Source organism: Brassica napus, chromosome A9, assembly GCF_020379485.1.
Source record: "Brassica napus cultivar Da-Ae chromosome A9, Da-Ae, whole genome shotgun sequence".
Lineage (NCBI taxonomy): Eukaryota > Viridiplantae > Streptophyta > Magnoliopsida > Brassicales > Brassicaceae > Brassica > Brassica napus.
In genome coordinates this window covers 37,453,203-37,466,407 of record NC_063442.1, presented here as the reverse complement: position 1 = coordinate 37,466,407, position 13,205 = coordinate 37,453,203, and the positions used below count along the sequence as shown (strand labels likewise).

The window sequence follows — 13,205 nt, the reverse complement described above, 5'->3', positions numbered from 1 at the left end:
GTTTCAAACTTTATTGTGTGGTACAAAACAAAGGTGACAAAATAATATTATGCAATCGTATAAGTCCAAACGAGGGAGATGTATATCTTATTTAATGTGGGATCATGTTATATCTACACGAACATGGAAAAATATAAGAGGCCGAGAGTGTTTAATAGGTGACAAAAGCTCCAAAAAAAAGAAAAAAGACTATTATATCAAGAGATGGAACCTCTACTGCTTCCTTCTCCTGCGGTTGCTGAGAGTTTCTCCTCTAGGATCTGGAGTAAGTCATGGTACTGAGCGAAACCCAAGTGTGACTGAAACACAGAACACACTTTTTATAAGAAGAGTCCGACTCGTTTCTAAATTTGTTATGGAAACAAGAGTTTTACCTGTAATGTCATGCTATATGCTTTCCACAACCGTAGATCAGACCGGAATATATCATAAAGAACCTGCGTTCGTGACAAATAAGTTAAACAACTTGGTATATGTCAATTTGATGCTTTTCCAAGTCATGAATACTAGTGGAAAGTTAAGGATTTCAAACCTCAGATCGTTGTAAAAGAGTGGCAAGAACAACTATCCATTCTTTGAACTTGACAGAACACATCTGAGCCAATAGAAACTCTGCATCTAGCCGGTTCTGTAGCTCACTCATTTGCAGCTGGGGGATTCAATAGTAGACTTTTAGACGTAAGATCAAGAAAACATGAATTCGAAAATCAAAAGAAACGAAAAAATGGAGCTGATTCGTACCTTCTGCCCAATGAGTTCAAGTCCGGCTGCGAAATTCTCCAGCTGAGCGCAGCCGTATCTTTCTCTTTGAAGAAAGTCCTGGAAGTTTTTGGGATTGTTGTTAGTAAATACTTTATATTACCGTCAAGGCCATAAAAAGGTCAGAGAGGTGTTGACGTACCACAATATCGAACTGGGTGCCTTTCACGAAGGCAACAAGCTTTGAAAGTTCTTTACCCGACATCAAGTAACTGGCGTGACTCTCTAGTATGCTCTTGACAGAAGCAACGTGAGGACTTTGCTCCTTGAACGACGAGCTACTTCCAGACACGCATTATTCAAATGAATTGATAAGAAGGCAATTGTATAACACTAGAAAATCAAAAAGCAGAAACAGAGTTATAGTTCCAACCTCTTATCTAGTGATGACTTCTTGTGGCTGGAACCAAAAATAAGAAACCCGAGAAGCTTAGGCGATGATAATGTATCTGCTTCTGTTGGTGCTTGCTCAATTTCTCTTCCAGATCTCAGCAAGAACCTCACCTTTTATCGGCATACGAGACAAACATCATTTAAATTTCCCATTTAAAACAAACAAAAAGAAGATCAAATGCATACCAGCTCTCCAGCAAGATCGTAGAGGGACTCATCAAGTGTCGCCTGCAAATGTAAAAAGGTACTTGTCTTAAGAACAAAAGGAACGAAATTGAAAAGAAAAGTCAGAAATGTGACGACAGCCGAAATTACCTGCAGTAGTCGTAATGCGCAGTACTGGCTGACAGCAGGACCTTCTAGTTTGGCAATCACCTGCGCCATTTCTATACTTCAGTGTGCGATTTGAAACATAGCCTAACAGATTTCTACAGTGATCTGTAACAGTAATCCTAAGCGCTTTCGTCGCAGGGAGATATTAATCAAATCAAGACAGGCATTGCTACTTGCATAGTAACAAACAGAAGACTGGGTTTCGTTGATACACCAGTAATTAAATAAACATTATTTAAGGGTTAAGGACTTTCGAGTCTTACAAGTATATAACAAGCTGCTGTCCGATACCATCTTCGCTGGAAGCAGTCCTCAAACAACCTAAAACCAAAAGAGAAAATCAAGTTTTATAGCATAGAATAAAATTTAGTTAACACAACGAGCAGAGAAGTTTTCCATCTTAACAATTGTTACTATCAAGTGTCTAGCACACAACAAAGGCTAAGGCCAAACAGAGAGACAAAGAAACATACGTTGTTGAAATCCCAGCAGCAGAAAATAAATCAGCCCAGTGACGGGCATCTGTTTTTCTGGCAACATTCACAACCACATCATAGTACTCCGGGAAATGTTTTATTAAATCACAGGCTTTCCGCAAAAGGGATAATTTTTTAAGATGTCCAGGTCCTGAGATCTGGCTCCTGTTTGCATTTGGCCTGAAATTTGTATTATGCCACATATTTGGGCAAACAATCAAATTGTAGTGAAGCAAGACAAGACAAGATGGCTAAGAAATGCTTTTAGAAATTGATAGAGATTGGATACCGAGAAATATCTGCCTCAAAAACCGTAAAAAGAAGCCACTCCAGGCAATGGGAGAAGTGAGGTTTCTCTGCAGATAATTGTGCTAAGAGTAACGCCTCTTCATTTTTATCCCGCTGTCACCAGTATGAGAAAACAAGGAGAAAATGAATAAAGGTGGAGCGACTGGAAAGTGGCAGAGAGAAGAGACCATTCTAACTAGAGAAGAAAGAGGACATGACCAATATATATACCTGAAGGAGGTGGCGGAGCAGGCAATGGAGTATAGTCTGAGCTTGAGGTGTAGGCTCAAAACACGGAAACTCTGCACTTGCCGAGAAAGACATTCTTTGAGAAACTCCAACAACAACACCCACGTTCGGTAGAAGTCCCAGTGGATACACCTCACGATCAAATTCCAACTCTGGATCCAACTAAAGGATGTAACATAAAAATAAACGCATTGAGTTGATATATTAGTGAACAAGTAAGAGCAACATGTGATAGATTTGTTTGGATGTATAATGTTGTCTATTGTTATCACAGAAAGACAAGCTGATATGATGATATCTGTCAAAAGTGGACTCTTGTTAGCATGCATACCTGCAAGAAATCCTCTTGTATAAAAGGATCGTCCCCTAGAGAAGGATACCAAACCTGCAATAGAGAGCGTGAAAGACAAGGATCAGATATGTCACACTTGTGGAGCAATCCTAGAATTGAGTATTAGAAAAGAAAAAATAGAAAGCAGCCATGAATCGGAAGAATTGCCTGCATTCCTCGATGTCCATAATCTAGCCAAGATACTTCCTCGACGAGATTAGTCTTTTCCTCTGATTGACCACATGTCACCCAAAATAGTTCAACTGAGTCTGTAAGTTCCCTCTCTCGTCCATCAACCAAATCAAGAAGTGAAAGCTCCCCATTTCCCCGCAGTATAAGACACCTATGAAGACAAAAACGGCATTCAGAATAAACTCATAAACTGAAATGTATGTTCTACTCTACTGATTATTACCTTGAGGGTTCCCTGTCTGACAGATCAGAAGACAAATGATCATTATCCACGTCGCTTTCTCTAGGGTGCTGGTCAGGAACAAATCGCATTGCTGCTGGATGGCTCTTTGCAGTCATGATGGACAATTCTCTTACTGTGGAAAGCTGTTTGTCATTTTATCACTTTAAGGTGCATTGAAAAGCATGTCTACTGGAATTGATGCATTAAATAAATCGGGGATATAAAACTAACTACCTCGAGATATGCTTTGCTTGAAGGTGTCAGTTCACCATATAACTTCACATGGTATACGTGAATGATGAACGGAAGGTAAGATACAAGTACATAATCCTGGTAAACATCCATCACCATTGGTTTGCCAAGCAGCACTTTACGACAAAGCAAAGAGCTCTGGTCAAGGTGATATCTTGGATAGAAAAGCAATTCATACCTGCAATAATAATAAAATACACGTGGACTGAAACAGCATTCAAAAGACAAAATGCCCAGGAATACTAATCACAATAATACTACTAAATCGCACTTTCCTTCTTTTGTAAACATCAATAAATATAGCCAGTGAAGTATAATCAATGAATTAATAATATTGATTTGAACTTACGTCTCAGAAGATTCGATGTAGTTACAAATTACGACAATCTTCCCCAACCATAACAAACCCTTGCAATGAATCTGTTGTTCTTGACTGACATCTCCAAATACTCTCCATTTCTTAAATCTAACGTCATATAAAATCAGACCATGTAAACCAGCAATAGCCAGGTATTGCCCATCCTCGCTAGCTGCCACGTGTTGAACAGGCCAATTCTGAGTAATATAAGAAACCTGGACCAAGAAAATAATATATATAACAAATTTAATTCAAGACGTGACATGGAGAAGAAGAAAAAGGGATAATGGCTATGTTTATACTCAACTGGAAGTTTTAGATGCAAAAGCTTAAGATCATCAGTGTCCTCTGCCTGAACCATGAGTAATCTATCCTCACCATACATTACCTGACGAATATAAGTTTTTCCTGAAACTCCTCTGTTTAAGCAACATTTTCCAAAAGAAAATGCAAGGATTCTATCGCAAGATGCCTCCTCTGTAGCAAATAATCTATATCCATATTCATCCCACTGGATGGCTGAAGTACCATTCATCAGAGGTTCATATCTAGAGTCTTGGTTTGGGTTTATTTTAGGGGAAGATGCAGAGCTCAGTCCAATTTGGCGGACAGTTGACATCAACCTACATCCCGAAACAGACCAAACTGCAAGTCCTCTCGACTTCCACCCAACCGCAAAAGCAGAGTTGTCAGGCGTCCATGCAATGCTATTCACAGGCCCAGTATAATCCGCTGAATAACTGCAAATTTCAAAACAGTTTATCAACCATGTACCCAATATATCAAGGGCATAAAACAAGTTACCTAGGTGTTGTGTTTCATGATAACAAGTTACTTACCCCCAGTCATGCAAAGAAACTGTACGTAAGAGAGAAACCGATTGTGAAAGATCATATAATTCCACCGCCCCTTTTCTTGTACCCACAGCAAGAATTTGTTGCTCTGAAGCCATTGATGCACAAACAGCATCACCAGCCAACCTCTTCTCCGCTTTAATGCTCTCAGTATACTTTAAACCTTTCTTATTCACAGAGCATACCACTAGCGTCCCATCAGAATCTAACACAAACAATAACTTCGAAAGAGTGCAGAGCTCCAGCTGAGCAATAGCCGATTTTGTCGAGATTTTATCATCAGATGCAAGTGCTGCTGAATCTACTCCAGAAACTAGCCCATTACCAACGGGGTAAGACAACAGCCTATCATCGTTGCTATCAGAACGTTGAGAACCAATGGTGAAAGCTCCACCAAACTAGAAAAATACAAAAAATTAGAAGTGCAGAATATCAAAGGAACTAAAAATTCCAGAAAAGATCAACGTTACCTCTCCTTTCCAGGAAATACTATATAAACATCCATCAGAGAGTCCCAACAGCATAGTTTTCCCGTCCCTCACAAAATTGCTCCTGCGCAAAGTTCAAAGAAACTCGCTTTAACATGTACAATCCCAATACATTACAATGGAATCAAATGGTAAAACTATTGTGCTGGGCACTTACACAGACAAGTCCTCCCCAGCAAAAGGGACCTGCTCACTTAGCAAAAGAGATATGCTCGCAAAACACAACTCAGAAGGCTGTCTCTCCCCAGTCTTTATTCTTTTATCCATAAACTTTACTTTATATATATGAAGAAAGAATGATGACGTCTGCAAATCAAAATCAACAAAATCATCTTTACACATAAAATGACTGTTCCAAAAATTGGTTTCGGCAAATCGGATCTAAACAAATTAGTCTAGGCGTCCGCTTAAACAATAATCTTCTATAAGACGCCTAACCACCGCCTAACGATTTCTTGAACATTGGACCAAAACTTACAAGAACAGCAATCAATTTAGAATCTGGACTCCACACAGCTTGCAGATTCTCCCCTTCTTCACGCACAGACTTCTCATCTCTAATGTACTTCCCCAACCTCACTCGTTGCTATTTCCATTAAAATTTCAAAGTGTAAAGCTGATTAATTAAACGAAATCTAAGACTAATTTCGAAAATGCAGAGGTGAATTAAGCAAACCTGAGAAGAGCCCCAAAGCTCCAAGTGAGACGGAGATACAACCAGCAACAGCTTCCCGGCGAGCTTGAGGTAGACGATTCTCTGAGAAGACGGACACGATCCCGGGAGAAGCGGGATCACCTGTGGCCATCCATAAGCCATATACATCTTGGCTTCTCTCTCTTGTAAACTAGGCCTTGAGCAGTATCACTCTCTCTCTCTCTCTCTACGATGAGATTTTGCCTCGACGAGAGGAGGAGGAAGGAGACGGATCTCGCAGATCCATTAAACGGAGCTCTGAAAAATTGGAGACTGCAATTGGACCGACCGGTTTGTATGGATCGGGTTTTTAATTTTACGGATCGTTTCGGTTTAGGTACTGGTAGTGAAAACCGGACTTGGCCGGATGATACGGTTAAGATTACGGAACTTAAAGCCCAATGGGTTTTTCGAAACGACCCGTATATTCACGGTTTCATCATTATGATTTTTAATTATGACTAAACTGCTTCCTAAGTTAAAAAAAAAACAAATCAACGAGAATGTATGCAATCTAGAATTTTACATGATTTATACTAAAATTTTTTTTTTCTGATTAATTATGTTATTACAAATTATGAGAAATATTACATAGACGATATTAAAGCCGACAATTTTACTTACCTTATGAGGATTCACGCCTGACTGCATCATCCTGAGTAGTCCTATGAAATCCATTCATGATGGTACTTTTTGTGCCATGCTGAAGATCTCTTGTAAGCATTTTCTCTAATTTTCTGCATAATTCGTCTTTTTTGGAAATTGAAACCCAAACCTCTTCCTGTAGAAATTGCATTTGTCTGGGGTTTGAACCCCAGACCTGGATGTAGAAACTTCTAAACTTTGATCACTAGGTCAGGGTGCTTTCACACCCAGGTTAAACCAAAATATATTATTAGAAACAGGTTAAACCAAAATATATTATTAGATATCCCACACATATCAAGTGTCCTTGGCAAGATATAAATATGATGTGGCAGTCCTCCTCCATTCTCTAGCTATCTTTTTGATGTGAGTTAGTCACATAAGTAATATAGTATAAAGTGATGGCCAAGCCACTAAACACGTATACAGTATGTATTATTTACATCTAATATATATCTATATCATTTTATCTTGATAAAGAAAGAGACCATCACTTTATCTTGATAAAGAAAGACACCATCACTTTCAGATTCTTTGGTCGGCTCATTGAAAAGTCATCCATGTTTTGTTAATTTATAGAATAAAGTTCGAGTTCTGGCAAGAAAACATCTGCTATATATAAACAAGCCAGTGAGACTTTGAGATGTGCGTTACTGATCGTACGTAGAAGAAGAAAAAGAGAGCAATGGCCACCATTACAACCGATCGTTCAATTCAACTAAATGCTTTCGAGGAGACCAAGACCGGCGTAAAAGGCCTTGTTGATTCTGGAATCACCGAGGTTCCGGCTATCTTCCGTGCGCCTACGGTTGTGTTAGATAACCTAAAACCACCACCAGCTTCGCAGCTAACGATCCCGACCGTTGATCTGAAAGGAGGACGAGTCTTCTTAAAAAAACAAGAGGGCTCGGTCACGCGGCGAGGCGTGGTTGTTAAGATAGGAGATGCGGCGGAAAAATGGGGATTTTTCCAGGTGGTCAATCACGGGATTCCTCTCGACAAGATGGAGAAGATGAGAGAAGGGATTCGAGGATTTCACGAGCAGGACACGGAGTCTAAGAAACGGTTCTACCTCGCGATCACACCAGAAAATGGGTTTACTACAGCAACGTCGATCTCTACACCGCTCGGGCTGCGAGCTGGAGAGATACCCTCTGTTGCTACATGGCCCCCGATCCTCCAACACTGGACGACTTGCCTGCGGTTTGTGGGTAAGGTTCTTTTTAGGGGTGTTCAATCCGGATATCGGTTCGGTTTCGGTTCGGTTATTTTCGGTTTTCGGTATTTTGGTTAGTAAAATATAACTACCATTCTAAATCCATATTTACTTCAGTTCGGTTCGGTTTATATACCGTCGGTTTTCGGTGTATTCGGTTTTATACCAAAAAACATAATTATTTTGTTTGAGATCATATTATATGAATTTTAGTCATATTGTCAACACAGTCATTTATTAAAAATATATTACATGTTTAAATAAATGAACAAAAAAGTAAAAATGCTTCTACCATCAAATAAAATAATCAAATCTATAACTAAAATCAAAGCTTGAAATTTTGAAAATAAAAATATGAAACAAAACAGAAACATGAAAGAAAAGTTTTTCCACTCTTCCATATTTAGTGTTCATTAAAGTCATGCTTTTTCAATTGAAAATTTTCCATCAAATTTATAATCTTCATATTAATTTAGTGAAGACTAAAATAAATCAAAAAGATCAAAAAAAGACTTAGAAAATAAGATGTCTGAATTGCGATGTATTGTTATTTAGTTATAGTTCAAGTGTTTTACAAATTAAAGTTTTTTATTACTATAAAATTATGGTAATAGTTATTAACACAAATTTAACTTATATAACAAATAGATTTTCATGTATTGTTATAAATAGATACATATTTACATGTTTCTACTTTTAATCGGTTTTTGTTCGGTTTATTCGGTTTAATCGGTTATATACCAAAGCATATCCAAATCCTACGGTTTTTATAAAATTATATCCATTCGGTTTATATGGTATATATCAAAACCAAACCATATTGTCTATTTCGGTTCGGTTCGGTTCGGTACGGTTCGGTTTTACCATATTGAACAGCCCTAGTTCTTTTCAATATATACGAACTGAATATATATTACCAAATGGTTAAAAGGTTCTCTAACATTCTAGAAAGGCTTCCTATATATTAATAGTATTATTAGAAAATATAAAGATGTGATGTTTTTAGCAATGCTTCATTTAAGCTCATGGTAAAAGGTTAGTACTTTCAAAATTAGTAGTTAAGAACTAGGGTTTTCAATTAATTAGCTTGGAATGCAAGTCACGTATATGATAAGGTATTATTAGAAAATATATAGATTCTAGAAAGACTTCCTATAGATTATAAGGTATTATTGATTAGAAAGTATAAAGATGTGATGTTTCTTTTTTAATTTAGCAGTGCTCCTTTTAAGCTCTCCTGGTCAAAAGAATAGTAGTATCTTTCACTACAAGAAAACATCGGTATTCTGACGGACGTTCCGACGGAAAATGAATTCCTCGGAATATACCGAGGAATGTCCGAGGCAATTCCGAGGAAACACAAAATTTGGCTTCCTCGGAATTTCCTCGGAATATTCCGACGGAATTCCGAGGAAAATTCATCTCGTCGGAATATTCCGACGGAATACCGAGAAAACTAGTATTCCTCGGAAAAAACCGATTAATTCCGAGGAAATATTATAGACGTTAGAGAGCCGTTGGAGAGCCGTTGGGGGATTTTAAAAATTCCGAGGAAATTCCGACGAACTAGCCGTTTGCATCGGAATTCCGTCGGAATTTCCTCGGTCCGTCGGCAGGATTTCAACTATAAATACAAGCACCCCTCTTCCTCTTCATTCACTCCATATCTTCATCCTCCCTCTCACTTTCTTTACACACGAATTTCATTCAATAAAAACATGTCTTCTTCAAATTATTTTCGTTCTTGGATCGATCGACCTCATTTAGATCCGAACACGAGATTGCTTACGGAAGAATACCAACAAGGTATAACCGAATTCATGGGGTTAGTTCACCGACAACCGGATGCAAAAACAGGTATGTTAAGATGTCCTTGCTCTAATTGTAAAAATAAAAAAGTTATTAAACAATGGGATGTTTGGACTCATCTATATTTGAGTGGGTTTACACGAAGTTACAAAATTTGGTATCATCATGGAGAAACTGATTATGAACATGGTAGTACTAGCGAACCTCAGCCAGCAGTTAGATTAGAAGATCCAATTAGAACGGATGTAGATTACGGTGTAGGTACTGAGCAGATGGTAAATGATCATTTTAGAGGGGAAGATTTACCCAATGCCGAAGCTAGGAGATTTTATGATATGTTGGATGCTGGAAAGCAACCATTGTACGAAGGTTGCAAAGATGGTCATTCAGCTTTATCATCTGCTACAAGATTGATGGGCATTAAGACGGATTATAATTTGGCTGAAGACTGTGTGGATGCGATTGCTGATTATGTAAAAGGTATTCTACCCGAAGATAATGTAGCTCCTGGCTCATACTACGAGGTTCAGAAACTCGTAGCTGGTCTTGGTTTATCGTATCAGGTAATAGATGTATGCAGAGACAACTGCATGATTTATTGGAGGGCGGATGAACAGCGGGTTTCATGCAAATTTTGTGGGAAGCCTCGTTATAAAGATACGAGTGGAAGAGTTCCAGTACCATATAAAAGGATGTGGTATTTGCCTTTGACGGAAAGGTTGCAGAGGCTGTATCTGTCTGAACGCACAGCGCAACCAATGAGATGGCATGCGGAGCACTCAACAGATGGTGAGATCAGACATCCTTCAGATGCAAAAGCGTGGAAGCATTTCCAATCAAAGTATCCCGACTTTGCGTATGAGAGAAGAAATGTCTACCTTGGATTATGTACTGATGGTTTCAGCCCGTTTGACAAGAGTGGAAGACAGTATTCTCTATGGCCAGTCATTCTTACACCATACAACCTACCCCCAAACTTGTGCTTGCGACGAGAGTTTTTGTTTCTCTCGATTCTCGTTCCCGGACCAGAGCATCCTAAGAGATCACTTGATGTGTTTCTTCAGCCACTAATATATGAGTTGCAACAACTATGGGCTCAAGGTGCTGAAACATACGATGTTTCGTGTAAAGAAAACTTTCAAATGCGGGCAGTACTAATGTGGACAATAAGTGATTTTCCAGCATATGGTATGTTATCTGGATGGACAACACATGGAAGGCTATCATGTCCATATTGTCAAGATAACACTGATGCTTTCCAACTAAAACACGGAAGGAAAACGTGTTGGTTTGACTGTCACAGGAGATTTCTACCACCAGATCATCCATATCGTAGAAGTAGGAATTTGTTTACGAAGAACAAGAGGGTGTTTGACAATCCACCTCCGGAAATTCGTGGGAAAGATTTGAAGACACAACTTAGAGATTTTGGTGCAGAAAGGACGCCAGACGTCGGTAGACATGAGCGTTTTCCGGTAGATGGTGTTGGAAACCTACATAACTGGCACAAAAAAAGTATTTTTTGGGATCTGCCATACTGGGAGGATCATCTACTAAGGCATAATTTAGATGTCATGCATATTGAGAAGAACTTTTTTGACAATCTCATGAACACGATCCTTAATGTTCAAGGTAAAACAAAGGATAATTTGAAGTCAAGACTGGATTTAGTCGATATATGTGATCGTTCAGAACTTCATGTTGATAAGAGTGGTAGGGCTCCTTTTCCCATATACCGACTTGATGCAGCGGGAAAGGATGCGTTCTTTGATTGGATTTCAAACGATGTGGAATTTCCAGACGGTTACGCATCTAATTTGCGTAACTGTATCGACAGAAAGGAAGGAAAGTTTACTGGCTTGAAAAGCCATGATTGCCATGTAATGATGCAGCGCCTCCTTCCGTTTGCCTTCAAGGAACTATTACCACGAAATGTTCATGAAGCAATTGCAGGGATAAGTGGTTTCTTCCATTACTCGCTCCTGCTGCTCCCGCTCCCGCTGCTGCACCCGCTCCTGCTCCTCCGGGTCCTCCGGGAGTGATGAGTGTTGCGGAGTTGGTTCGACAGCCCGGTCGTGACCATCTTCCCTATCTCACTGAGTATCCACATGGACATGGTCAAACATGGTAATTTAACTTTTATTTTTTTAACTATTTTTTATTTAAACTGTTTTTTATTAATAATTTGTTTTTTTTATTAGGTTCAACCGATCCGGGAACGGGATCAGCGCATGGATCAACCGTATGATGTACTCGGCCCTCGACAGGGGACATCCGACTTTCACTCACTTCCCTATCGAGAAGCAGCATCTGTGGTTTCGTCAGTTTGCGGTAAGTATTCAACTTTTTAACTTATATTTTTTATTTATTAAAACTATTTTTTGTAATTATTAAACTATTTTCTAGGCTTAAGCAAGCACACCGATTTTTCTTTTCTAACCATTGTTCTTCAGGGAAATATCGGAAGGCTTCAAGTTCTCCATGACCACTATTGGGTCGATGTTCCTCCTGTCCCTGGGGCTTTTGTCGTTAACATCGGAGATCTTCTCCAGGTTAAAGAATAATTAATAACATTTTAGCTGCCTTATTGCTAGTAAGATATATGAATGTAATATTATTTTAAAGGTATCATGCATGGACATTTGTGACTTGATCATCTTTTATTGTGCAGCTTATAAGCAACGACAAGTTCATAAGCGTGGAGCACAGGGTGGTAGCAAATGGAGCCGCTGAACCGCGGATTTCGGTGCCATGTTTCTTCAGCAGCATCATGAAGGCCAATCCTCGAGAGTATGGACCCATCAAAGAGCTTCTGTCAGAACAAAACCCTCCAAACTATAGGGAGTTAACCATCAGTGAGTTCTCAAACATGTACGGGACAAAAGAACTCAATACATCTGCGTTACACCATTTCAAGATCTGAGATATTAACCAAAGAACATGTCTTATATTTGCGTTCGTAAAGCGTGCATGTATGCTTCAACTCCATGTCAAAATCACTGAGTCAATCACAAAATATAAAGTTTATAAACCGTCTCCGTAATAATAATGTGTCTGTTTGTCTGCATAATTCTTCTTTGACCAAATAAAATGTCTTTATTATAAGAAGGACAATACACCCCATCCTTTCTATCCCAAAAAAAATAAATTCCGCTGAATTTTTTATTTTTTTTTTGTAAACGAATTCGGCTGAATTTTAGAAAACCAAATTTACGGGACTAAACTTAGAAATATAAGCTCAGTGATTTTTTTGTGTGTGCAAAAAGCTCAATGACTTAACCATCAAATCCTAAAGTGATATATATATACATTCTGACCTGAAATGTTATCAACCGAAAGCAACCGAACTAAAATAATACTCGAATGGAACTTAGGAAGCTATACTAGAAAATCCGAGAACCTGACCGAATGCCCATGCCTAAATAAGATCATACTGTGTGTAACTCTAGATTGGTGTTAGGACTACAAAATATGTATAGTGAATCGTTGTTCTTAAATGATCACTATTATTTTTTTTACATTTCACATATGCACACTCAGGTTATAGAAGGGGGATGTCACCAATACAATCACGACACTACATGAATGGATCAGTATTCTAGCCTTGTAAACTAAATTGATAATCAAACTGATGTTAATTGATTA

At 38.6% G+C, this 13,205-nt stretch overlaps 2 protein-coding genes across 3 annotated transcripts; one reads left to right on the top strand and one right to left on the bottom strand.

Moving 5' to 3' along the window:
- Positions 1-60: 60 nt before the first annotated feature.
- Positions 61-6,154, bottom strand: LOC106415437 (guanine nucleotide exchange factor subunit RIC1-like). Of its 2 annotated transcripts, none has more exons than XM_048741352.1 (23): positions 5,873-6,154; positions 5,675-5,782; positions 5,354-5,502; positions 5,179-5,260; positions 4,694-5,106; positions 4,162-4,594; positions 3,846-4,069; positions 3,479-3,674; positions 3,245-3,387; positions 2,998-3,172; positions 2,830-2,883; positions 2,481-2,660; positions 2,251-2,363; positions 1,959-2,141; positions 1,749-1,806; positions 1,468-1,527; positions 1,339-1,380; positions 1,133-1,263; positions 902-1,040; positions 742-819; positions 533-649; positions 375-437; positions 61-299 (listed from the first exon to the last, which is right to left on the bottom strand). In XM_048741352.1, exons 1-23 carry the CDS (start codon positions 6,017-6,019, stop codon positions 198-200), a joined length of 3,390 nt encoding a protein of 1,129 aa, XP_048597309.1. In that variant the 5' UTR covers positions 6,020-6,154; the 3' UTR covers positions 61-197. The 2 variants fall into 2 exon arrangements, with proteins under 2 accessions (XP_048597309.1, XP_013711602.2); XM_013856148.3 differs by having other exon boundaries at positions 902-1,037; positions 5,873-6,153.
- Positions 6,155-7,220: 1,066 nt separating this feature from the next.
- LOC106414285 (1-aminocyclopropane-1-carboxylate oxidase homolog 8-like) lies at positions 7,221-12,483 on the top strand. The gene is made up of 3 exons (XM_048740554.1): positions 7,221-7,751; positions 12,014-12,112; positions 12,232-12,483. The coding sequence occupies exons 1-3, from the start codon at positions 7,221-7,223 to the stop codon at positions 12,481-12,483; spliced, it is 882 nt and encodes a 293-aa protein (XP_048596511.1).
- Positions 12,484-13,205: the final 722 nt, after the last annotated feature.

Bases quoted from the DNA above. Each gene is read 5' to 3' on its own strand.
- LOC106415437 (XM_048741352.1), bottom strand. From the start codon at position 6,019: ATGTATATGGCTTATGGATGGCCACAGGTGATCCCGCTTCTCCCGGGA. The intron at 4,595-4,693 runs GTAAGTAACTTG...TGAAATTTGCAG, and splicing joins GTTTCTTTGCATGACTGGGG to TTATTCAGCGGATTATACTG. The intron at 820-901 runs GTACGTCAACAC...AAAAACTTCCAG, and splicing joins GCACCCAGTTCGATATTGTG to GACTTTCTTCAAAGAGAAAG.
- LOC106414285 (XM_048740554.1), top strand. From the start codon at position 7,221: ATGGCCACCATTACAACCGATCGTTCAATTCAACTAAATGCTTTCGAG. The intron at 7,752-12,013 runs GTTCTTTTTAGG...ATTGTTCTTCAG, and splicing joins GCCTGCGGTTTGTGGGTAAG to GGAAATATCGGAAGGCTTCA. The intron at 12,113-12,231 runs GTTAAAGAATAA...TTTATTGTGCAG, and splicing joins ACATCGGAGATCTTCTCCAG to CTTATAAGCAACGACAAGTT.